This window comes from Mustela nigripes, chromosome 7 (genome assembly GCF_022355385.1).
Source record: "Mustela nigripes isolate SB6536 chromosome 7, MUSNIG.SB6536, whole genome shotgun sequence".
In the NCBI taxonomy this organism is placed as follows: Eukaryota; Metazoa; Chordata; class Mammalia; order Carnivora; family Mustelidae; genus Mustela; species Mustela nigripes.
The window spans coordinates 36252687-36280121 of record NC_081563.1 but is presented as its reverse complement, the minus strand read 5'-3'; the positions used below and the strand labels follow the sequence as shown (position 1 = coordinate 36280121).

Here is a 27435-nt window from a genome sequence, read left to right as displayed (position 1 = left end):
CAGAAAACTGTGCAGGTCTTGCCAGCCACTTCAAAACTTTTAAGAGTGGTTTGCTTTTAAGCATGCTACACAGTGCTGTCTTCCAGCGAGAACTCCTAAAATCTATACATAGGTAATGCCTTCCGGGACGATGAAGGGCAGAGGTGTGGGTGTGTGTATTCATAGAGAAGCAGCTGTTTCTCCAGCGCTCTGGGAAACAAACCAAACAGCTCACCGAAAACTAGTTGAAAGTTTTATTTGTATAAACTTCATTAAGAACATAAAAGATTAAGTTTCTTAAAAAAAAATCTGCAGTTATTTACAGCAGTATTGCACAAGTAAAGTGGCAATTACCCTGTCAAAATTCATCAGTGCAAAACACAAGTAAGCCAGGGAAATCGCAAATACAAATGCTACATACGCTGGGTCCTAGGAAACAGGTTAGTGACGGGTCCGTATACAGACAGATCAGTGCTATTAATGAATGTGTACCTGATGAGTTCTGATACAGTAACTAGTGGTCACAGAACCTGGACATACAACTTCAGAGAGCTTCTAATTCTGATTCCCAAGTAAAAGTAGTCAAGTTACCTAGCTGGGAGTTCAAGGGTGCTTCGTGAATACAATGCCGTTGGAAGGAGTCCCCTCAGCTGGTTTAGCATCACGTGTGGACCCACCCCTGCACCCACGGGAGCGGGGAGTGGACGCACACAGGCACCAGGCTAAATCAGCAGGGATGCTAGAACCATCTACTGACACGGGACCACCAGGAAGTCTCTCTAAAGCTTCTGTGAGCTTTCACATCTTAACATCCAGTCGAGTGGGACCCCCAACCTCTCTCGAAGCCAACAGAGAAGCAGAAGGAAGACAACCTGAAGCAGGCTGATCAAAGGCAGGGACCAAAGGGCTTAGGGCTGGGGGCAGTGGGGGGGCGGTTCTGTACAATTAGCTCCTAAAGACCACTAAGCCCACACCTCAACGCACAGGACACAGCGGGTAGGGGATCATTCAACTACTCACCAGTTGCCAAAAATGGGTAAGTGGCATGAGGTGGTGGTCCTGATGTCCCTCTCCAGGCAGGAGCACTCTGGCTCACCTGTCCCTTTCTCTTGCCCTGCACAACTCCTGGCAGCACCCCCAGAAGGGGCCCATTTTTATTTTTCTGAACTCTGAATTGTTAGGGATACCTGTTCAATGGAAAAGGCTGTCCCAACGGCCAATAATACATTAAAATAAAATAAAAATAAAAAAGATATGGGCTGGCCTTAATAGAGTACGCATCCACGAGAAGCTGGCTCTTAAGGAATAGAAAGTCACTGGTTATTTTTTGTAGAATTTTGTAGCCAGCCGTATCTATGGTCTTTCACTGATGGCTCAGCACAGACTTCATCATCAGGATAGCAGACCCCAAGAATTTAAACCCATGTGACCAGAAATACCAGGAACCAAAGCTGGAGGGCAGCCTGGGGAAGGGCGTGGGGCTCAACAGTCACCACCTCAGAGCCAAAGCAATGAATGGTACAGCAGGGGAAGGGGTGGGGTGGGGGGAGCAGGGAGGTCAACACTTTTCAGAACGTAAGACATTAAATAAGCAGGAAATAAATATACAACATTTCTACAAGTTACAGCATTATGAAACAGTAGGACACATTACACAGAAAAAGAATCTACAATATGTACAATCCTCAATTCTGAAAAAGTTTAGTAAAAACAGTGATCTTTACTCATTTATGCTGTACAAAATTTTACAAGAGAGGGAAAGGGAACACAATTGCACACAGACATTTGGCTCAGTTGGTAAGTAAAATGTGACCTCCTAATCTAATAAATAGTCAAAATATATACAATATCAAGAAGTGGGGGACAGGAGAAATTTATTCTCTATGGGGTACACTCTTCTTAATCAAAGGGAAGTTCTGCCTGGTTTTCCTGCAACCCCACAAGCAGCTCTTGGTGAACTCGCTTCGGGGCGGGAGTACAGGTAACAGCAAGAATTGGTCGTGGGACTCTTTTGCATGTGTTTATTGCATTTCTATGATAAGTCACAGGACACTTTCTACAAACCTCATGGGACAAGAGGTGGTCAAGGCACAAAACCCGCATTCAGTTTCCAAAAAGGGATCTAGTCTTTTTCTTTTTCCTACAAAAAGTAAAAGAAATAAACAATATAAAGTCAAAGGTCTACCATAGTAGGCATACCTTCTTCCGCAGGGCGGCGGCGTGATAAACAGGTACGTACAGTACAGAGACATCCAGTCATCTCTCTTCAGTCCTGGTGCAACTTCCTGCTCCTTAATACTACAAATTCATAGAATCTCTGATTTCCTCACAAGCTGCTTCTGTGGCCAGCCTGGAGGCCAGGCGGCCACTGAGCCAGAGGTATGCCAGCACGCAGCCCTCGAGCACTGTGCCCAGGGAGCTGCAGTATTGAAGAAACAGAGTAAAGTGCTCCAGTCAGAGAGACTGGCACCGAGTATGGAGATCCTGGGGAGATGGGGCTGGGGGAGGTGCCCAGAACCAAATACGTCTTTGGTGTGTGTGTGCCCAGCAGGTTGACCACCGTCTTACAACCGCGTGGACTTCACGACCCTACTGAGGGGTTTGAGACACGTCAGGAACACAAGTTGACACTCAACACAGCTTTAAAAATATTCAAGACCCCAGTAAGACTTTGGGGGCAAAAGAAAATCCTAAAAAAGGAAGAATATTTGGAATCAAATATCTCTACCTAATGGAAAATGCATATATGCTTTAGATATATACATATATACATACATATATATGTATATATATATATTTATATGGAATTATCAAGATAGAAACGGATTTCCCCACTTAATTATGTGAAAACTCTGGTCCTCTATGGGCCCAAAGCAAAACAAGAATGGTTGGCACTGCTGACTTGTTTTCTCTTAAAAAGCCATTTAAGGATCTGGGGTTTCAAATTGGAAGTTTTAGGGTTCACGAAATGATCTCTACCTCTCCTCTTTCACTGCTTTCTGATCTCTCTTGGGTCTCCCCGAATTGTTTAACTGCCTTTGAAGTGACACACCAACTCATGGACCCTCCAGTTGCTGCACCCCACCCCAGGCAGATGTGGAGAAAGAGCGAGCTTGCCCAAGAGAGGTGGGTGTACCAGGTGTGGTCCAACAACACCCAACTGTCCCGAGAATAACGGAACAAGACAGACGGACATCTGTCAGAGGCTGAGAGCCCACTTCAGATTTGGGCTCCAATGCAGTGTTTATACGGTACAGCTGAAGGCAGAATTAGGCCTTCATTCCTAAGTGGATTTGGAGGGGTGGGAACCAAGTGTCAGGCATCAAAGGCCAGATGAACCTGGAGTTGTATGAAAAGCCTGGAAGCCTAGGAAACAGCCGCCTAAAGCCCCGCTCATGACTTGCGCTAATTCCCACGAGGGCTGGAGCTCTGACACCTACAGTCCCACCAGATCAGCGAGCGGGCACGTTTACCACCTGCAGCCCCTGCTGACGGTGCACCTGTGACCGCGGGTGAGTCTGCAACCAGAGAAGCCCACAGTGTGGAGGGCCACAGTACCTGTCTGTGCTAGGACTGCTATTCCTTCTTCAGAACACCTGTAAATGACGAGCCCATCAAAACCAGTGAAAACGAACACTATGCACGTCCCAGTGAATAATCTACTGACAGACAAGCCAATGGGGTTGTGGAGGTCACAGGCAGATCCTTATTCATGCTCTGACCCAGTTCCCTTTCATGATGATAATATGCTGCACCTCCTGTATGCATCGGCCTCCAGACAGACCAGAGGAGCATCACCAAAGGAGACGAGGAAAAATACACGAAGAGAGTTTTAAAATTTTGCCAGGGATGCAACTGAATTTAAGGAGGTAAGTAAATATTTACAAAATGGGAGTGGCACAGCAATACAGGCGGACAACAGACCCTCTGCCCCTTTAAATTGATTTTGTTTCATAAGAACTTATTTGGTATTAATGATAAAAAAAAAAAAAGCACGTTGAAAAGCCAATGGCAGGGCAGGGAGGGGGCTATCTCATACCTCTCCCCTTTAAAAATTCTGTACAGTAATCTCTAAAAATAAACTAAGGCAGCTTTATCAATTAGCTGGCTCAGTTTCCACTGCAGAGTTTACATAATCCTCTGAGAGTAGGCAATAGGTTCTTAAAATTTTAGTACAAAAATCATTCACGAGTTGGTTAAAAAGTTTCCATTTCCTTTTTGAAAAACCTGTTCTTATTAAAGAAGGTGGAAAAAAAAACCCACACCATGTGTAAACACCATTCTTGCATAAAATCCTGCTCCAAAGAATCATGATTTGTACATTTTTTTTTTTTTTAAAAGAATCCTCCCTCATTTACATTCACAACAAACTTCCATCAGAAATTCTGCGAACAGAAAGGTCGAGTCCACGTGCAGCGCAGCGTCCTCGGATTGCGTCGGCTGGCCTCCCCGCATGACCTCTCTGGGGAAGAACCGCCAGCCGCACAGCAACGGCACCCATTAGCCGCGGTGCTGGGCTTGTTGGTCGGAACCAGCGAAATGTCTGCACACATCTGGCCCCGCGAGGAGCCCGTCGTCACTGCAATCTCCACACCAGGCGGATGATGTAACGTAACAGTCGTAAGATAATCATTTGGGGGTGGGCTTCGGCTGCTGGGTAATTATTCAAAAAGACCTGAAACAACAACAGGAAAGCTTCTTAGTTTCTCAGCCCTCATGTTATTTTCAGGTGGGGGAGGCCTGTCTATAAGGGAACCACCCGTCCCACAGTCGCAGCTATGGAGGGGTACCCCTTTGCGAGCGCAGAAGCTTCCCAACATCGGTCCTTCCCCTGAGATTGCGAGGCCTGAGTCCTTCCTACCTCCTACTACGGAAGGAGCAGTATGAGCAGCAGCATGCCGACTGCTTCACAGAAACCCGAAGAGTGCTTGCAACCTCAAAGGCAATCAGTTTGCTTCTGTAAAAACACACCTACTATTCTTTCTATAGGCAAGGTCATCTCTGGCCAGAATGGCCTCAATCTGCATCCACCTGTGTGCAGGTGCTGAGGACAGCCATCCCCTGATCCACGGGGGTCGGCGTCCTGTGGGCAGAGGTCAGGGTGGAGGGGACAGAGGAGAGGTGCGAAGTGACTGTCTCACTACCCAGGTTATTAACATTCAAATATGCTGACTCCCCAAGGGTGAATTTCTGGTAGTGCTAGTTTACTTGAGAAACCAGTGATTTGAGGTAATTTGTCCTAAGAAGCTAAATCAAGTGGTGCACCGATGCGTCACAAGGCCTCTGGCTGATGGGGGGGTGGGCAGCTCTGCTATGTAAACTTGGGTGGCTCAGCGCAGTATCCACGGTCACATGCACACACAGGCAGGGTCAACCCCCATCTCCCACCCCATGTGGGGAACAAAGAACAATTAAAATTTTTTAAAAAGGCGTCTCTGCCAATGACCACCATGTTTACTACAAGCGGAGAAACCATTCGCAAGGAAATTGCCAGATGAAAGGTCTCAGAGGTCTTCGGGGCTGCCGCAGGGCCCATCTCTGAGTTCTAATCCATCCTGCCAGTGCGTGTGAGGGGGCCATTCAGAGCAGCCAAAGGCGGCAAAGGAGCGCACCTGCCTCTACGCCGGGAGCTACAACCCATTTCACGATTCAGGTCTGCAGCCCTCACTTCCTCAGTGAGTCATCGATGCCGAAGACCAGCTAGCTCTCCACAAGCCCCCTTCTCCCTCGGGCCGGTGAAGTTTCCAACACACCACCGTGAACCCAGGGGCCACGAGTGGGGCTGGTAATGAGCACCGCCCCCCCCCCCCCCCCGCCACACGCAAACACTGCCCGCAGACACCAGCTGCCAGCGGAGGCCCTGCCTGTGACTGTTTACACGAGCTCTCGAGCACGGGTCTGACAGGGTGGGATTGTGATAAGGCCCGGGCATTTCCCGTTCTCCTTCCATAACCAGACTGGAGGAAATCAGCTTTCTGTAAGCGATTCCTGTACAGGCGCTCCGTAACCACAGTCTGTGATTTTTATCTGTTTTACACACAAGATTGCTTTGTTTTGATTTAACTTTCAAAATTACTTTGGTTTTTCTGTGTGAGAATAATTTAGGGGAAGGTTAATTTTAGTTGAGACTAATATTAATAGGTTGAAAGAGGCTTATTCAAAATAAAACCACGACTTACTAAAATGAAGAAAGTGTGCACAGGGCTAAGCAATCTCTTCAAGGTGGGAAATCTTGTGTCAGCCAGGTGTCACTCCCAGCCTCGGTAAGACAAGAGAATGGGGTCAAAGTGACTCCAGCAAGGGGACAGACCCCAACTGCTTCCGCGCAGCTCATTTTATATTCCAGAACTGGCCGCGTCTGAGAGGAGATATCCCCCACCTACCCTTTGAGGACATCGGGTGGATGGCAGTGGCCGTGACGTTTAAGAGTCTTATCACAAGACCAGTTTTTTCAAGTTCTTTAGAGTTCTGCTTGCATGTCAAGTGTAAAGGACATGGGGATGTTCAAAGGAAGCTGGGGAGGGGGCAGGGGCCATGCAGGAAATTCTGGCAACAGGAACACCCAATCCCTGAGCAAGAAGATGCTACAACTACTCAGGAAGGACAGCAGGACGCCTACTCTCTCAGGCAGTGCGCGTGACAACATGGCACATGCTTTTTGCTTTTAAGCCAGCAAGAAACTGCTTTTGGACAACATTCAATGGAGGAAGCCATTACGACTGAATTCCAAGGCCACACCAGTCCCGAAAACCCTTGACCGCTGGCATAGCCGGCTGAAGCTGGCACAGCTCAGCGTGTACGGCCTGTTGCTCCGGAGCAGCTGGAGGACAGGCAGCTCCTGCTTCTTGCAGACTCGCTGCCCTCTAGCACCTGCAGCCGCACGCATCGGCTCATTCACAGGAGCACACGGTAGGTGCCTGATGATGCCAGTGAGGGGCAGGAGGCATGGGCACCGGCAGGTGAGAACACCAGCCAGGCCCCAGCCAACAGCTCCGAGCACTTGTCAGCACAACCAGCCCGAGATCTCAGTCCTCTGGCCTCCAGGACTGTGAGCGAACAGTTCTGTTGTTCAACACACCCCTCCCCGTGGTACTCTGTTATGGCAGTCCTAGCAAAGGAATATACCTTTTCATGCTTAGTGAACATTCCTGGTTCCTTCCCTCTTTAAGATAACACTTCTTAGATCTGAGTTGTATAATGCTGTTTTACATTAATTCATAAAAGTACTTTAGAAAGATATGTTAATGGCTGCATTTGGATAAAGGAGATTATTTAAAATAAATATGCTACGAAGTGCAAACCATTTATGCATTATAGTGATCTCTTCTGCTTACACACACGGGCGCGCACACACACACACACACACGAAAAACACAAGTGCTTGAAGTGTAGGGCCCCATTCTGTTGGGTCTTTTATCTCCACCGTTTAGATCAGGAACTATATCCTTTGGGGTAACTGACTTTTATGGCCATCCCATGTGTCCAGAAGAGGACTCCTTCAACATTCAGCTTTTTTATCTCTCTCCAGGAACTAATTCTGACAGTCCATACTCCTGTCTGGGTCAGGGGCTACAGCCCCTAGGCCTGCTTGCATGGGGCAGGGAGTGTGCTGGGGCCTGCCTCGGAAAGCCTGCATCCACTAGGCTCAGCGGGCAACTCCTCTTGTCATCAGCAACAAGTGCAAAACAGCAATGCCCAGCCCAAGGGCCACCGTGGGTGTTACCAACAGTGACAGCAGCCTGTAAGAAAGCCACAGCTGCTGCCCTGCTCCTGTAATCAGGACTCAAGTTCCCGCTTTGCAGGTAAAGAACACCTATATGCATTCCAGGAAAATGGGAGGCTTGTGCCGAGGTGGAGTCAAGATGCAAGAAAAGTGTGACAGCATCTCTTTCTATGAAGCTTACGCTCTGGTGGGGAACAGCCATACAAATAAATGGGGTAATAGGACAATAGCAATACACAAGGTAAATGAAATGGCAGAGAAAGCAGCGCCCGCCAGAGAGGCAAGCAGGGCCCTGGGATATCCAGGGCAGGAAGGCCCAGAGCTGGGACATGCTTCCCTGCGGGAGACTCAGGCACTTCTTGGAAGATCTGAGAAGTGTCCCTGGAGACAGTGTTGAGAGCATTCAGCAGGGAATCCCCAAACAGTTCCCTTATGTCCTCACCAGAGGACACGGGCTCAACCTGGGTGGTAGCTGGGGGTGAGGCTGTGCCAAAGGAATGCCCTGGGTGGGGTCCGGGCAGACTTGCAAGAAGCTGGGGACCTCTGAGCCACCGCGGCCCTGAAACACAGGACTACCTCCGCCTGCAGCAGCCAGGCACAGGACACAGCACTAGCCTCCACAGAGGCGTCTGCACGAGAACCGCCTTCAACTTGAGAGGAACAACCAAGTATCAGAATTCAATTACTATCATAATACGAAAATAATCCGAGCAGAACATCCCCTCCTGCCCAGTCCAGGGAAGCAAGCATGCAGATACAAGAGACCCTGAGCCCAGGCAGTCCAAGGTGGTTGGGAGAAGCACCGCACAACCGGAGAGCACAGTTCTGGGGCCAGCTCTGCTCTTCCGCAGGCAGAGATGAGCCCAGGCTCTGAGAAGCCGCCCGAAACACACCAGGCCTTCAGATTTGGGGTGCCCTTGCCCAGGGTCCAGAAGAGTCACTCACTGCCTCCACTCAACAAAATGATATACCACACACCTTCTCAGTCTTCACAACGAGCTGTGGGCCAGTATAACTCTCTTTCAGATTTCACAGACGAGGGGACAGACCAAACTTGTAGAATCAAAATCAAGTCAACTCAACTCAGACTTCAGCACAAGAGCTCACTAATCCACACTCCAAAGGCTGGTCCAATCCCCACTGGGCCAAAGGACTCAGAAAGGACAACACATATACATTTGGCATTACTCAAGGAAGCTGAAGCACAAAAATCACAGATGGGCACAGCGCAAAAAACATGAATGTTAAGAGAGATAAGAAATGACATCAATAGAGACTTACCCTGGGAACCAGGGCTGAGGTCTACTGTCAAAGAGCCAGACTTTGGCTAAGAGCTTCCTGGCAGTCAAAGTAACAAGGTAAAGACGGCCTGATCTTCACCATTATACCAGAGAGCTCAAAAGCAAATTCTAAGAGACAAGTGAAAAAGCAAGGAATACCTACAGAACTCTGAAACACACAGCAGTTTTTAAACTCACTCAAAAAACCCCTTACAGAATTTCAACACTGAATACCTAACAGGTCCTTAGTAACTTTTTTTTCTTCCTTTTTAGAAGGATGTAATCTTTGAGTGGTAACATGTTAGAAGAGACAGAATTCCGGACTGTGAATTCTTTTCTCTCAATTGAGACTGACAGGGAACGTCTGCCCCAGATCGACAAGCGGGGATGTGTCACGTGAGTGTCTGGGTGGTGTCTGGTCCCCTAGGGGCTGTCGTGGCATCTTCCAGGACATGCATGGGTGTTGTTGCCACAATCCAAGCTGACTGGGTGGGTGGGTGGAGGGAGCAGAGCAAGCTGGAGTGATCCTGATGGAAGACCACCTCTATGCATTTATAACCTAAAACAACCTAAACAGTATTTTACATGACAAGTGACGGAGGCAGAGATCAGAGAGGAAAAGGGCCTACCACACGGAGCATCTTGGGTCTCTCCACCTTGGCCCAGATTTTAGAGGAGGTTTGACAGCCTCCTGCTTTCAGGTGTCAGGCCGCCGCTGCAGTGCTGCCCAGATTCACTTTCTATTCATCACCACGGCAACGGGGGGATTTGCATAGCTTGTGCCTAACTCACTCTGATGTCAACACAGCTGTGGAAAGGGTGCCAGGAGCCCCTCCCCCAGACGTGATGCTCCCACAGGCTGAGCAGGAGGGAGTTCTCCCACCTCGGGAGCAGCCGCTGACCTCCCCAGGAGGGGAAGTCACAGAAAAATCCCATCAGTGTGAATCTGCCTCTCCTTTGCTTCTGATGTATCATTTCAAAGAAACTATTATAGCTCAGGCTTTCTGCAGACCAAGCGCTTCCCCTGCTGACTTGCTGTCAGGCCCTGCATTCCCAGGGTTTTCTTCAGGCAGCACGGCGCACACCCCTCTCCTGGCAGATCTCTGACTCGGTGGCCCTCGGACTGTCACCCGGGATGTGTGGCACTGCATGGGGAGCAACTGCAGAGGAGCCAGAGATACGTGGGTGCGGTGGGGCGGGGGGGCCTCCGTCAGACAAAACATGAGCCCTGGAGCAAGAATACATGGCTCTGAAATGCCCCAGCCCCAGAGAAGTGCTGCTGAGACATAACGCTCTGTGACCACAGCCCCAAGCGCTCTGCTCTGGATCAGCTGGGAGAAGGCTAGCGAAGGATGGTGAGAGCGGCTGCAGACTGCGAGCCTCGCCTCATGTGCATCTTCATTTCCTCCTCCAGAGATTAAAAAACCCCAGACAGACCTCTCTGAAGTCCCCCTCCGGGCACCTGCACCTCTGAACAGTTCTGTGTGAATGGCCCGGGTCCTCCCCACCCACCGCGAGGCAGGCGTGCAGGTGTACCCACCTGCTACAGGCGGATGGAGCGGCAGCCGCGGGCAGCGTGTACGGACACCGCCGCACCCAGGGCGATGCCCACCCAGCCATTGAAACACACCCCAGCGCCCCAGCCCCGTCTCCTGTTTGTGCATACCCAGACACAGCACGCATCGGTAGGGCCCAACACAAGCAGGGTACTGAACAAGTGAACCAAGTCAGCAGCATCCGTCTCAACTCTGAAGACCAGCTGAGAAATGTTTCAGTTCTAGTGCAGAGAAACCTCAGCATGACGGGCTAGCGATGATAGCAATTTCGAGCTCCGTCCCTGAATGGGTCCCTGTGACCTTCACCACATCCCTGAGGAGGCTGAGAGAAAACGGGGTGCCTAGAGGATATAATGGATAGAGTAAGATTCAAGGCCTCACCCCAAAGTTCTCACACCTGTCCACAAGTCCTGCTTTCCTATAAGATCACACTTTATCCCCAAGTCATGGAATGCCCTCGTTCAGAAAACCTGCCATCCACAGCTGCCATTGGGATCAGTGAGCGCAACCACGTGCTGTCCCGAAGGTCTCAGGGAAAGACACGAAGGGCTGAAGCCGTAAGAAGGACGACTCCTGGATCACACAGGCTCCAGTGACTCTGCAATGGGGGCATCGGAAGGCTCCTAAAGCCAAAACCCCGAGCTCCCTCCTCCAGCTAGAAGGCAAACACTCACCGATTCTTCAAACTGTGTCACAGATCAATGATGGGCACTAATTCACTTAAGCTGCTCACAACAGTTTTTGCTATGAAAACTGTCATTTTATCAACTTGTGGGCGACTCACCATCTCATGAGAGGCGTCCAGTTTCAATGTACTAATTCATATGCTGGTTTTTCACTATTCTTTGCTCAAACAGTAACAGAAAGTGGCTCATTTACAAAGCTTCTATGTTCATTTATTGAGGGACTCAAAGGAATGTTGTCCGAGGACACACATCTCTGAGTTTATGTTCAGGTTATGCTATTCCCAAACAAGACAGCTACCGATTAGATCCTCCCCGTTGTACATTACCTATAGAACAGTATCATTTATAAAACCAGGAATCCGACAGCACAGGGAGTTCATGTCCTGGGAAGGACAGCAGAGGAAGAGTTCAAGTTCATGTATTATGTATGAAAATGCAAATGGGTGACACTTCCATTAAGCTTTTGTTTCCACCTAAACCAGTGTGTGAGCCACCTCCCTTTCCCTCTCTACTTTGTCTGGTTTGGTGCTATACTTCAGTTGGCCTACAGTTCAGTCTACTCATGCCTGCACATGCCTGGGACAGAAGAAGTAGGAAGCAAGCAGTGTAAACAAAAGATACACTGTTTCTTGGGATCAAACAATGAAAGGGTTTTCATTCACTTCTTGGCCCATCTAGAGGGTCTGACGTAGTTTCACGTGCTGCTGCTCAAGGCAGGCCACGGCCAGGACATCCCCAAGTCACTATCAACCAAGAGAAGTCTACCTGTGCACAGAGCAAACTAGGCTGGATATCCTGACTACAAGGCTTGGGGGAGGCCACCAAAGGTGAACGATGGCAGCCTTGGTAATGGGGAAGAGGGGGAGGCAGACGTGGAGTAGAGGATGGGTCTAATTACCCCAAGAGCACATGTTCCAATGTTCTGAAGGGCCCAGCACATGCTCCACAGACGGGCCTGCACCCTTGGCCCATGGCTAAGAATCCCATCCAAGAGGACCATCCCCTTAGAATGGGCAGTAAGCACACAGCACTCCATGCCCCACCACTCAGCTGAATATGAGCCACTCACCCTCTTCATAAAGCTCAAAACAAAGATCTAGCTTCTCTGAGAAATCTTCTTCCCTCCAAGTCCTCTGACTTCCACTCTCCCCAGCAATCCTTGAGCCCGGACACAGGGGTGGGGTGCAGAGTGGGGCTGGAAAAGTCACGGCACCATGTGGGTGTAGACTACTCAGCAACAGATGCCTTCTGGAAGCTCCACCACCTCCACGGGTGCTCGGATTTTGTCCTGGAGCATGTTCTAGATGTGCCTGCACAATTGAGGCCCTTTAATGCTGAACTGACAGGTGAAAACACACCAGAGGCCCACCACTGGCCAGATCTGTGACAATCTGAGGATCAAATTAAGTACCCAGGATAATAATGCAGAGGAACCTACTGAATTAAACAGGGACCCATGAATGTAGGCTGATGAACGGGATAAAAATATAATGGGGAAAGGAAGTCGTTCATCCTCTACACACACCTCCCTCCCATTACAAATAGAAACACGCTGGCTTTCGACTGGAAGGTGCCAGCTTTGAGTAGAGTCAGCATCACCAGTGACAGGGCCAACGGACTCCCCGTTGGGGACCTGATGGGAGAGGACACGATGTCGCCCCTGCCGTACTCCTGCCCAAGCACACAACTCGAATCTTATCCCAAGGAGACAACAGACAAATCAAATCAAATTCAGGGAGTATCCATAAAATACCTGTCCTGTGACCCTTCAGGGTCACAGAGACGGAGGAATAGTTCCAAATCAATGGCATCAAAGGGATAAGACAACTAAATTTAACGCACGACTTTAAACTGGATCCTGGGCCAGAAAAAAAAACTTTTTTATTTTTTTGTTGTTACTATAAAGGACATTTTTGGCACAACTGGTAAAGTTTGGATGAGGTCCACAGATTACATAACAGTACTGTCACACTGCTAATTTCCTGATTTTGAGAATTACACTGTGGTTATGTAAGAGAATACTCTTATTCTTAGGAAACACACATTGATGGATTTGAGGGCGAAAGAACATCACACCTAGCATTTATTCCCGGAGTCCAGAAAACAACACGTGCACAGGTATAGAAGGAGGAGAACATTAAAGCAGATGCGGCGACACGGGAACGGTGGGGAACTCGGGCGACAGATAGAAGAGGGTTCTTTGTACCATTCTTGCGACTTTTAGATGGGAAGTCTGAAATTATTTCAAAACAAAAAGTTACAAAAATACATCAGACTTGGAGCGGTCAAACTTACCAGACAGAGGGGGACACGGGTCGCTCTGCCCTGGCGGGGTTGTTTGGGGGCAAGTACACGGAGTCACATAAGAAAAGGGGAACATGCACTGGGACTTTGCGCTCACCTGTGCCTCTCACACCTCCTCCTTCAAGGATTCAGACTCCACAGCTCCGTTTCATACGCTTCCCCACTGCCCTTAAGTGGACTGAACACATGACAACTACACGACACCTTCCTCTATTGCTCTAACTGAAAAAATGGGAAAATATCCTGTCAGGCTTCGCAAGGCTCATGGCAGTAAAAGACCAACACTTTAGAAAAGGTACTGTAATAGTATTAAGCAAATAAAGACACTCAATATTTAAAATGCAAGCAACCATTATAAAGCAAGGCGGGGCTGTGCACCGCTCACTGAGAAGTGACTCCCCTCTGTGAGACAGCAGATGATTTGAATGCATGACTTTCCACTACCGCCTCCCATTTCTTCCCCAGATTTCTACCCCCAATGAATGGACACTGTAGACTCTGGATTACTTTTAACCAACAATATCAAGAGGCATCTGTCGCTTTGGGGGTCACTGCATCACTATCCAGAATCTGGTGTTTTGAATGGGCAATTCATAAAATCTGGAGAATATATTTGCCTTCATTATAGAAAAAACAGGTTATCACCTAGTGTCTGTCCTTATGTCTCCCCCAATATCCCCAGTCTACTTAGAAAGCTAGAGTCCCTAAATTATTAGTGACCACATTTTGACATTGGTTCATTTTTTTTTTAAGAGATGCAAAATAAGGCTTACAAGCAGAAAACTGTGATATTGCAATGAAATTAGCTTATATTTATTTTACCAAAAGCACAGAGAACAAACAGATTGCATCTCATTTGAACAGACAGGGCCATGTCCAATATCCTTTTAAACATTAAACTGTGAAGTAACCCTGGGAGAAGCGGAGGGGAGGAAGGACATAACCCGCCAGACACTGCTTTTCTCACCTCCCATGGACAGACAAGGTAATGAAAACAACCCCACAGCTCGTGTCCCATTTGCATGGGACTAGAACGTCCACCTCTTTGGCCTACGCTGTGCGCCCACCCCCGTGCCACGGCTGGCCCAGGTGTCTTATCACTGAGCACGCAGGCCACCATGGAGGTGCACCAACCAGGTCCATCTGGGCAGGCCCAGGTGAAACATTATAGAGTCACTGATACCCTGTGTAAAGATTAAAGAGAAACTTACACATAATATCATTACAAGACCTCAAGCTCTGTGGCCAAAGGTTCTGATCTAGTCCCTAAAAGTGGGGCTGTGTGGGTGTCCAGGGCTTCTGGACTCTAAAGGCACCAGGACCCAACAGCCTCCTCTCTCTTGGGCAGCCCCATCCAAGTCAGACCTGGCCTAAGGACATCTACAAACTCCTTCAAGATGCAGAAGGAGGCAGACCCAGCACACTGGTCAATTCGCTGCTTAGGCTCATTGTGAGAGGCCACTCCGCCATCTTTTCCTGTTGAATTATGGCCACGTCCCCCAGAATCAGCCTTCCCACCCCAGCAGGAGGTCATCATGAATGCACTGGGGCCCTGCTTCTGGCTAGTCTCTTCTGGCCCAGCAAGAGGGTCAAGTCCAGTCACACACACAGGAACACCAAAATCCCTTCAGGAAAACCACGGCAAAGGAGCTGGAGGTCGGGGGAAGTGTAACTCTAGTGGGAAATTATGAAACAATCAACCTTCTAAAAACAACTGCCATTTCAGAGCTAGGTTGAGAAGGAATTTATACACCGTAAACAGCAGAGGCAGGATGCTGGATATTCTTGCCAGCTAAAGACGGCCACATTAAGAGATTCTTAAACCCATTCATCAATGTGACAGTTCTCATTTAATGACAGAATCGTACTATAGCACATTTCTCATCAAACTCACACACACACGTGTGTGCATGCATGCACGAACACACACACACACACACATATCCATAGGAAGGTATGAGGAGGATCCAACGAGAGTTTTCAGAGTACCCCTAGCTCCTTTACAGGGACCCTATACTGAAGGACTAAATGAGGGACCCTCTGCAAATGGGAAGACGTTTCCATGTGTATAAAAAAGACTGAAAGGCATTACACGGACAGGAAAGCAAGAATGGACTCAAAGCAATGAACAGGTAACATCCACTTAACTAACTGACACTTAGCTAAAAAAGAGACCAATGTTCAAAGCAGAATGCAAATACTGGGGTACTCTAAGCATGACCTCTCCTTCTGGAGGGGGGAAAAAAGATTAAAAAAAAAAATCTCAAAGGGATACTTGTAAGAAGCTGTAATATTCAGAAAAAAGGAGCCACAAGACCAGTGGCACAGTAAGAAGAAGGGTAGTAACAATTACAGCTTTTTCTACAAAATAAGACGTGTCTTCTTTTTGGATAAATCAATAGGAATATCCTCATACTTGGTCGTTTGGAAAAATGTAAACAAGCCAAAATTATATCAAATCTTTGCAAGTGTGCCCTTTCCAGGAAGTACTCACATCGCTCATAAGAGCCGGAACTCCCAGAGCTGGAGCCCACACATTTTGGAAGTCTTCCATGGACAAAAGGTGTTCAAGTGGTAATGGCTACTGTCAATGGGCAAAATCAACAAAATAAACTGTATCTGAAGACGACATAGGGGTTTTTTTTTTTGGCTTTTTTAAAATCAACAGCATGCCTTACAATGTAAGTGGCAGTCAATTAGGGGTGTAACATTTTTATGCCCAGGGGTCCCAGACCCCTGGTTAATAGCCTGCTGACAGACAGCACCATGGGCTGCAGGGGTGGCTCTCCTGCTCTGACGGGTCACCCGTCAAACTCCAGGGGTGCCGTTACAGGACTACCGCGGGCATCACAGCCTCTGGCTGATTAAAGATGGATGGTTTAGTAAGCCTTTAACTCTGATCCCAACGGCCCAAATGGAGTGCAGAAACCCTCCGTACGGATTGAAAACTACATTACTGTTTATGTGGGAATACATCAAAGCAGATCCATAACCCCTTTCTTAGCATGGATGCTTTAAGGTCTGCTCATGAAACACCTGTGCCACCTTATACCATATTCTATTTAGTTACCAGGACTTGAATCCATCCATAAAACATTTTCACATGGAAAACGGGAGAAACAATGGTTTCACATAGTCAATAGCTCACATTTCCCAAGTAAGCACAGAATTATTACTAGTCATCTTAGGGGAAAGGAATAAAAACCAATTGTGGGGAAGGGGAGGGTGTGAGGAAAAGGAGTAAATAAAACATCATTACCCTCCTTGGGTAATATGCATTAAACTCGTCTCCAATACGCCGCAACTCCTGCGCAATCCACATCTCCGGGCGCATATCTGCAGGTACAGCCTGAGACTGCCTCCTGGAAGCTGCATCAGAACAAACAGAACAAAATCACATTGTTTTCCATAGATCATTTAGCACGTTCTAGAAGCAAGCCCATCTCCACACACTCTGCTTTGCTTTTAGACTCTCCCTTACTTCAGGACTGTGCACGACATGACGGTGGGGAGGTCTGCTACCTCAGTTTGGTTAAAGACTAATGGACAAAGAACTGACTTTTTTCAAAACCAGAGACTCGGAATTATAAAACCTAAAAATATTCTGGCCAGTGAATGAGCATGCTTCCATTTCAAGACAGACTAACACAAAAGTGGTATAATAAAGATGACACCCTCCCCCACAAAATCATACTTGAAACACAAAGGAGAACATAAAAAAAGCTAGGTTGTTGGTAAAATAACAACACCTTAATTCAAGGTAGATCTCCTAAGGAAATGTCAAACATCACACAGGAACAGGGATGAAGCGGTGGTCCTATTTCAATCTACAGAGTAAGGGAAAACCTGAGAACAGCAAGCTACCTGAATGGACTCGTTTCTATGGCAGCAGGTGCAGCAACCCCATCCTTACAAGTGCTACCCCGTGCCCAAATTAAGACATACCTGTGAGTTCTGTCTCAGTATTAATGGAGCCCACAAAGGTGGATTCAAGTCTGCAAACCCCACACGGGGAGAGGAAACGTTCTGGGTAAAGGAGCAAAGGCATTTTTGAAAGAAGAAAAAAGAGGGAGGTTTGCCTTTTCATTAAGCTGTCACTAACATTCACACCCAGTCCCCCCAATCGTTTGTTGATGGAAAGGCATGTGAAGGGAAGCAAAAACAGGAGTCATCAAAAGACCCCAAAAGGCACCAGGAAGATGGCATTCTCACTGTGCTGTGAACAGTCCAGCACTGCAGGCACAGGAAGAGATGAGGTTCTTGGGCCTGTGACTTGTTAACTCACTGGTAGCAAGGACACGCTGTAGTCACAATTAGACACATGGGGTATGTTCTGACCACAGCAAAATATTTAAAAACCTGAAATGATCAGATTTTACAATCCTAGACATATGGCTTTCTGTTTTGTATTTTTGTAAAAATATTTTGTATGTGGGGTTTCTGAATTTTATGGTTGTAAGTAAATCTAATGTTGACTCATAGCTCTATAAAAGCACACTCTGAAAAAAAATTTTTTTCATGACGTCTTCTCAAAACTCGTCCATCTTCTTTGTTTCCCAACCCCTACCCAAAGGAATCCAACAATGATGCCCACAAAGAGGAAGTGCCTGAGAGAGGGTGGGCATGGAGTGTGTTGTATGTGTGTTGTGTGTGTACACGTGTGCATGTGAAGAATGCACATGGGTGCTCTCCAGAATTATCTGTGCTCTGTGAGTAAGACAAGGGGAAGAAAGCCCTAGGAGAGAACGTGAAGGCTGACCACAGAGAAACGTCTAGGATAAGCCCCTGAATACACCCCCAACCACATAAAAAATTACTCTGGCTGTATCTTTGCCACACAGTTTTATCATTATTCTGTAAAAGCCTATTAAAATTAAAATTTAAATGGCCAAAACTGGCAAGAAACAGAATTTCAGGGTAGATGTGATGCCAGGTAGTGATATAATAGCTCACTTCCTCCTCTTGGGTTTACAGCACTTTGGTCTGTCACAGGTCCCCGATCATTACTATTCCTTTTATACTATCAGCAATCAAGTGGTTTCCCACCCCAACTTCAGATGCCATTAAAAAAGTCGACTCACCCCTGAGAGAAAGGAAAGCTCTTAGAATGCCTACTACACCTCAGAGCCTGAAGGTCCGGTATGAGTCATTTCATGCCATCCCGCTCTCCAGGCCTCCAGGGACACAGCTGCCCCATCCACAGATGACCAGACTAGCAAGCAGACACCGTATGGCCACCTCACAGCTACTGCCACATGCCTCTCCTGGGTTTCAGAGCCCCCACCTGTCTGTCACTACGCAAGGCTTTCTTGAAGAGTAGAGTATCTGCTCTCAAGGGCGCCTGACTGGCCCACTGGGTGGAACATGTGACTCTGGGTGAGTTCAAGTCTCACATTGTGCATACAATTTACATAAGAACAAAATAAAACTAAAATAATAAAAAAGGGTAATCTGCTTTTAATCCTAGAGTCGGAAATGAAAAAAAATACCAATTATCCAAAAAAAAAAAAAAATGGGTAAACTATAGATAGTGGGTCTTATAAAGATGGTAAGACAGGCAAAAAACACCTGGAAATTACCCAGTGCTTAATCAATCAAGACATTCACTAAAGTACCCAACGAATGCTAATAACGCCGGTGCCAGACACTATTCTAAGAGGTGCTCTCCGTATAGCAACCACACAGGACAAGCCCTGCTCCGGTGGAGTTGACATCCTTCCGGATTAAATTTTGAAACTTAAATGTGAAGTTTCTCTGGACACGACACTTGGAAGAAACCTTGGTATCTGTTATAACACGAAACAAAAATAACTCCCGCAGTTAATTTCCCCCAACCCGGAGATGAAGCCTACTGCCTTCTCCTTCACACCCTTACTTTACTTACTCTGCGTGTGGTCTGGAAGGTTCTGCCTGGCTTACGCCTGGGCTGGTAACCATCAAAGGGGTCGGTCTTGTGTCAGAAGTCGGCTTATCATCCAACTAGCACCTAGTGAACACATCAACCCAGCCAGCAGCCAAGAAGGAAATATGGAACCTTGGTGGCCAGACTCAACGTGTTCTCAGAGGTAAGTGCTCTGCTGTATTTTGGGAAAGGAGGCAAAGGAGTTTCTTCTCTAAGTGTTTCTTCTCTAGGCAAAAACAGTTTGGTAGCTTGAATAAATGTACAGACACAAACATACCCACGAAGTCTGTGGCAGTGAGACACAGGGTGGGAGTGTCTGTGGGAGGCCCAGGAGGCCGCCCGCTCTCGGGTTTCCTAGGCAACTCTGGTGCGGATGCTCCACAGCCCAGACCCCCAAGAACACTGAGCAACAGGCAAGGCACCTCGGGGACGTCCTGGAGTTTTAAGGAACCCAAGATATTGGATCAGACCCAGCTAAGCAGACACTGACTGGTTAGAACAACAGATCAGAGCTCTCTATCTGTACTTAGGTGTATTTTTGTTTAAGCTGACCTAGATGAGTAACAACACCATCTAATCCAATAACAACACTAGAAATTAACTTCTGCCAAGGAGACTGATCTGCCTGGACTACTCTAATACAGCACAAGTCACCATTTGGCTCTTGAAGAAAATGTTTTTCTTTTCTTGTTCCTTCAACAAGCTAAAATGACTATCAATGTTAAATGTTAAAATGACTTCCCTATTAAAGCTAAAGTGACTATCATTCATTCTGCAATAAAACCTACCTAACATGTACACAGAGTAGACAGCTTAAGACAAAAGTTCTATTCTGAATATCCTAAAGGGAATCCTATTCCTGTATTTTACAAGGGAAGTCTTAATCTTAGTACAGTGAGTTTTTCAACATAAATTTCAAAGATAATTTCCAAAGTGACCAAAATATCTTCTCTTTGGGGGGTGGGGGAAGATTTTCTCAACCTTATCACTAGTTTAATCTTAGTGTCCTATTTGGCCTCATGTCACACAAGAACCCACCGGAACAAAAGATGGGGGTCAGGCTGACCCTAGAGAATGAGTCTGTCGGCCCCATGGTAGTGCTGGTCAAAGCTCAAAGTCATTTGTTTAATTCTGCGCCACTGTCACCCAGAGCGTGAACCCCCACAACAGTGAAGGATTCAGGGTATGGTCTTCTAAAAGGTGCACCTGAAGCAGGTGGGGCTCAGAGGCAGGGAATATTCAAAGCCAATCTACCCTCACTGTCATAATTCTACCCAGATGCTGACCTGACTACACCCATTATAATAACAAAGTCTACCTATTAAAATGATAACTTACACTTATATTTCTCATCTGTAAGTATCAAGCACAAATATGCAACTTTCTATCCACAATGTGTTTCACAACCATAAATGTGGATACCTGATCAATAAAATGGGTCTGTACTTGAAACAGAAACTCTTACTACTAGTCAAGAAAATAAAAAGTTTAGCTTATAAGGCAATTTTACATGCACATAAAAAATTCTCCAAAGGGAAAATTCTGGTGAGATGTATTTTGCCCATTAAAAAATGTAATTTCCGCATTGAAGAAATCAGGTCACTCTGTGAACCTGACACTAATACTTAGGGGAGAATAAAAAACAGAATAAAATATATACTGATCTAAATGTAAAGCTGTCCCAAAGCAGTAACCTAAAGCCCAGGAAAGGCCAGCTCGTATACTACAAGCACCAGACTGGCCTGGGGGAACCTGCTGGGTCCAGATTTTCTAACCAAAGCTACGAATCAAAAATAAAACAACTGTGCCGGACATAGGCAATTTTGTCAAAAGTGTGAAATGTTTGCTGAATTTTCATCAAAACTCTTAGAAACAATCTTTTGAAATCCAGGATTTACTGTACCATTATTTCCTACAGAAAATCTAATTAATTCATTTCTCTGTACCAGTGTTGGCAGAGCAGGGAGGGAGGGAAAGGAGGACTTTTTTTTTAAGCAGCGGCTTAACCCACTGAGCCACCCAGGTGCCCCAGGAGGGCATTTTTTAATGTCAGAGTTATGCAAAGACGTGTGGTATTTAATTAACAGATTGTTCTGGTTCCACTACAGAACATTTTCCAACCCATATGGTAATTTCAAATCTTAGACGCTTAGCAATTGAAAAAATTAATGCCGTGGTTAAGTGGCTGATAGTGAAATCAGGCTGGGGCTTTCACAAAGGGCTTTCTGTAGCACCGTCAGCTAAGGTGGGAAAATGGAAAAAAATAAAAATAAAAACCCGAGATTGTCAATTCATAGTGAGCTCGACATTAGCCAAACCAAACCTTCTGACTTTTCCTGAAGGCTCACCTGCCTCCACCCGACTGTTACCAACAGCAGGTGTTAAAATAACGAAGGTCCCATCACAACACCACTGCCACTGTTTCCACACCCAGCTGTTTTGCTCTGTGAGGGTGCAGAGAAACACCCCCGTGTGGGGCATGCGTGTGTGCTGGGGGTACCATATCCCATATGGGCTCATTCTGAGCAACAGGACTGGTGCAGCTCTCACTTCGAGGGGCAGCCACTATTCCACCTGGGGGGTCCCTACTGGTATTTCAAGTGCAGAACCAGAAACCAAATTAAAATTCACGGAAATACATCACACTGTTCTGTTTTCAGATGTTCGGTAATCCACAAATACTTAGGCAGAATCAAGATTAGATTTTAAAGTAGTCAGCATGAATTAAGCTTTGAATATGTATCCAACTCAGAGCCAAGGAAGGATTTCTCAGACTCCGAACAGATATGGAATGTATGACTTTGAAGACATGATGGTTTTTATTTTCAACACACAGCAGATCATACTTAGACAAGCACACATTTTGCCTGGCAATTACCAGGGGCTGTGGGGGCCCTTCCTCTCAGCATCTTAGGGTCATCCATCTTTATTCCCTGAGGAGAGTCTTAATTTAATCCAAAACCATAAGGACCCTCTAAAAGACCATTTCTCTGTTGGCTCTGAAACCAGTGCCAAACCACTTCCAAAAGAGAATTCCAAAAATGTTCAGAAGAAACACCGTTCAGAAAGAAACACCTTTGCAGGTGACCGTTTTTTAAGCATGACATTAATTTGAGAAAATAAAAATTCTGGGATGTCAACTCAACCTGATAGTCTCATTTAAGTGAGTATCTTCAGAAATAACTTTATCAAGTCACAGCTACCCACAAGCTTACAAGAGGAAAAAGGACATAGCCAGCAGGCCGGCTAAGTGATCAGGCCCACATGCCCCAGGATTCCCAGTTAGCCCTGGAGGAAAGAGTGACTGCCACTCTAATAAGTTTCACTGCAGAAGATGCTGTAAGAATCACCTTTAGAAACTCCAATCATTCTCAGAAATGAGCCAGAACCCAATCTCACTGCATGCACCCCCACTATCTGTTTCTCCCTTGCATCACTTTATTTGTTGATAAATCTTGTGTCAGTTGCACAAGGGCCCCTGGAGGATCATGACAGCAATGAGAAATAAAACACCGTGATCGCAGCATCAGTGCTCACAAAGTCCCTCCATCTGTTTTCCCCGGGTACACACTCGTGTCAAGCCTGGACGGTTGTGTGGTGAATTCACGACAGTACTTTACAAACAGCTGCTCGGAGATAGCACCACCACAAATAATGAAGTTCAGGAGAGGAAGCCAGTGTTTTATACTTACTCCTTTCAGTGCGTGTTGCCCATGCTTTTATGCGGCCTAGAGTAAGAAAGTCAAAACAAGCTGCTTTGATCCACTTCCAGGCTGACCATTTGGAAACTGCCAGTAAACCACCGCTGTGAAGCTGGACAGAAGTCTGGAGACCAGCATGCATCATCTCTCCCCTTCTCCCATTATGTTTCTCACAGGGAAATTCGAATCTAAGGCATTAAGACCAATATGTATGATGCCGCTTCTCTCATTGACTGTTCATCATCAGAAGACCTACTTACCCGTTTCACCTGAGCTGCGGCCTCCCAACACGTGTTCCCAACTGTACTAGAAGCCAGTGACATGCTAGCAGCAAACCCAGACTGAGTTTTTAAGGTCTCTGTCCAAAGACATACACTGCCAGCGCTCAATCAGAGCAGAAGTCCAGCATCTCAGGCAGGTGGGAGACCCGGCACAGGGGCCACCAGATGCCAGGTCACCTGGCCTTGGTGCCCACTGCCCGGTGGGTGGCCTGCTTTTTCCCAAGGCAGTGCAGTCCTCACTAAAGGGCATTAGCTACTACAAAGTGCTCCCCCATAGGAAGCAGAAATGTCCCCCTTCCAACTCCCACCCCAATCATGCTTCTGTCCCCTGGGCCTAGAAAGACAATCTATGGTCCCTCTCCATTATTATCTTCTCTCTTCTTTTTTCTTTCTCTTTATTAAGTAGGCTCCATGCCCAGTGTGGAGCCCAGTGTGGGGTCCAAACTCAAGACCCTGAGATCAAGACTTGAGCTGAGATCAAGCGTCGGGTGCTTAATCAAATGAGGCCACCCAGGTGCCCCTCACCTCTCTTTAATTAAGGAAGCTGCCACCACGTGCCCCAAACCTGGTCCTCAACCAGTTCCTTCCCTGAGTGTTCTCTGGCGAGCAGTGGGAAGGCCCAGCATCACCACCCCGGTCACTCTTGGCGTGCTCCAGAAATGGGCTGCCAGAAGAGCGCTCGGCGGTCTGCACTAGGTCTGATGGGGGCCGGACACGGGATGCTACTGCTGCTCTTTGCTTTCCCTACACTGTGCCGAGCCGCACCCGGTCTCTCAGACAGCTGCAGCTCCATTCTCTAGTCTTAAATTCCACTCAGAGGATTACAGGGGATTTGACTGTGCCATCTTATTTCAAAAAACAAAAATAACTCCCAAACTAGGTACAGTCAAATGAAAAGCAGCTCTGAGCTTGCTTTAAGATAGAGACATGTACCCAATGTCCCTTCTACTGACAGTGCAGGCCATCTCCTATCCAGACGGTTTATTCCACCATTTACTCCATCGCAACCACAGAAAAAGAAGTGCTCTTTGGAAATCTTTTAAAAGTAAATACATGACTCCATACATTAATTCACGTAAAACCGTTCCTTAAGAATAAGGTGTTAAAAAAAGCTTGAAGTTACTACCTTTCAGTGACTTGTAATGTTATACCTAGCTAAAAATTGGGGAGGAAATGAAAATTTAAACCACAAATATAAAAATTCCTGACTACAGAATAAGTGTGGCTTCCTTTATGAAATGTAACACTGGCAGCAGGAAACAGGTGACAAAAATCTCTTCTAATTCAAATTAAGGCCTTAAAATTACTGTATTTCATCTCCGTTGTAGTGAAGGCCAAGACTTGGAGCAAAAACAGAGTCCCAAGAAGCTACATCTTGAGCAGTTTTTCTTTTAATTATTTTTATAAAGTTTTTTATTTATTTGACACAGAAAGAGAGCCCAAGCAGGGGGAGTGGCAAGCAGAGGGAGAAGAAGGTTCCCTGATGAGCAGGGAGCCCAGTGTGGGACTTGATCCCAGGACCCTGTGATCATGACCTGAGCCAAAAAAAAGATGCTTAACCAACTGAGCCACCCAGGTGCCCCTTAAGCAGTTTTGAATCAAAACTTCCCCAGTTGGAATTTATAATCGCCATCCACCAAGTAAAGAACTAACCCATTGCCCACACATCTGTGCTAACACAGATGTGTGGGCAGTGGGAACACACCAGAAGCCTGAGGTGCATTGAAGGCTTCTCCCTTACAACAAATTCAGGAAAGGCAGCTGCCTCTTTTTACTACACATCATATGAGAAAACTTGACACCTCAATTCCAGACGGTCTTTGGTGTAATCACCAAGATGTAATCGTTGTGCTTAGACACAAAACGGTTTACATATCTGTCCTTAACAGACTGACTCGGGCTGGGTGGCTCCTCCCTAGAAAACTCAAAGCTTGTGCGACCTGATTGAGCACAAGCACGTTTAGGCTGAAAGTATGTGTCCCACCTCTAAGGGACGCAGGTGAACACATGCCCTGCATAACTTTTGTAGGGAACTCAATAATAAATAGAATGTTACAAGAACTAAATGTGGCAATGTGAAATAAGGACACTGGAAGGCTCAAGCCAGTGGAACACCGGAGTGGTACGGTGTGTAGTCAATGAGAAACATGGGTTAAGCCTCAAGTTCCTTCATCCACTGACTAGCCTGTATTCATGTTCAGGACACTACAAAACCTTTTCGTAACTCAGCAATTACAGGCATTGCCTGTAAACCACACAAATGTTAGGTAAGAAACTGTGCTATGTTCTTCCACAAGGAAAAAGCAAGGAAGTTACGGTTATCACTGGCACAAGTCCAAGCATAAGTTATGTGGAATTCTGTGCTGAAAGACCATGAGGTCTGGTGGTCTTGAAGGTCTTTTATCTGTTCTGGTTTATACTTGCTTCTTCCTCCTCCCCAGTACCCATGACCCCTGCAGGGTAGACACAGCTGCTGGCCCAGCTCTGATGCCTCATGGGTTTATAAACTGGGCAAAATGATTTGACTACCCCTGTACTTAGAAACCGTCTTTGCAATACAGATTCACCTGGGGTTACCGAAATTCAGCACAACCCCCCCCCCCACCGCCCTCTCCATTCCTCTGACCACTACTGAATGGCTACAACACCCTTCTCCATCAGAAGAGGACATCTGTGTCTCACCAGGTTGAGGGATGAGCCCCAGGGGCTGTAATAGGTCAGTGGAGGGATCAAGACTAGACTGGGTCACCTTTTGTAATTTTCCACTCCCATATTCCATGACATACTATCAGTAAAATGGACTACAGCGAAAACAATGCTGGCATATAGACTACAGCAGGCTTTCCTTACCAAGAAAACACAGTTACAAGTTTCAAATAAGCACAGGGGGAATATTCAAGTGAAAAAAAGAGTCGTGGGCATTCATAAGCTGCATTAAATATTACCTGAATTCTCATTAAATCTACAAATATTTGGGCTCCTGCCATTATGCACCAAACTGTTTTCCTTCTCAAGCTGGTAAGTTTTTTTGACTAGTTTTAGTAGAAGTTATGCTCAGGGGTAAGTAATATTGAGGTCTAATTACAAATATACACCAACATAGCATATGTGCAGAATTCATTTCTAGATTACTTTGTGTTAAAAAATTTCTCAAGAGGGGCACACCTGGGTGGCTCAGTCGGTTGAGTGTCTCACTCTCGGTTTTGGCTCAGGTGACAGTCTAGGGTCATGAGATTGAGCTGTGTGAAATGCGTAGGCTCCCCACTCATCAGGGAGTCTGTTTCAGATTCCCTCCCCCTCCCTGCCTGTCTTCCCCTCGCGCTCTCAAATAAATAAATAAAATCTTAAAAAAATTGTTTTTCCTTTAGAAATGAAAAAACCAGAAGAAAAAAAAAAAACAACCCACAAGAAATCTTAGTCTGTCCTCCGACACATTTGTTCCATGAAAAAGTAACTGTCAGTAAACTAAGGTTGCGCAGCTCAACTTGCCTCATACACCTGCATAGACACACATTTGTAAGAATCTGCAGATCCTTTCTGCTTAAGCCAGCTTCTTCTAAAAAGTCTCCGATTACTCAGTAAATCTATAATTGGTTCTATCAAAACATTTCACTACAAGGAATAGAAGAATGCTCTGGTCCAGGAACATGACATATACGGGGGTAGTTCCCAGAGCAACTTAGAGTTGAGAATCATCACACTGAAACTGTTTTAATTTGAACCTTTCTCAGACTGAAATGACTGATTCCTTTGTTTTACAAAATTTTAGCTTTGAAACCACTTTCACTCGTAAAGAAGGTCAGCAAAGCCCAAATTAAAGCAAGTCATCAGTGCCAAAGGCCTGAGTTCCCACCTCCAACATCAGATGTGCCCTCAACTGTTTCCAAATCTTGGAGTTCTGCTTCTTGAAGGGACATAATATCCCAGCTCTCAGGGCTGCAGACACAATCCACGTGGTCAGCTGGCCTGTGTCGTCCCTGAGTGCGGATGCTGAAGGGGAGACACGCTCAGGCTGCAACTCAA

At 46.5% G+C, this 27435-nt stretch overlaps 1 protein-coding gene across 6 annotated transcripts in view; it reads right to left on the bottom strand.

The window, feature by feature from the left end:
• Positions 1 to 219: 219 nt before the first annotated feature.
• The window catches only part of BCL2L11 (BCL2 like 11), a 46507-nt gene continuing 19291 nt past the window's right edge, over positions 220 to 27435 (bottom strand). For 4 of the 6 annotated variants that reach the window (XM_059405587.1, XM_059405590.1, XM_059405592.1 and 1 more), the window contains 2 exons: positions 16788 to 16897; positions 220 to 4654 (listed from right to left, as the gene is read on the bottom strand). In XM_059405587.1, the coding sequence (XP_059261570.1) occupies positions 4556 to 4654; positions 16788 to 16897 (209 nt within the window). In that variant the 3' untranslated portion in view covers positions 220 to 4555. Of the gene's footprint in view, positions 4655 to 13087; positions 13458 to 13625; positions 13751 to 16787; positions 16898 to 27435 lie in introns of those variants that run through there. The other 2 variants (XR_009405300.1, XR_009405299.1) reach the window with 2 other exon arrangements.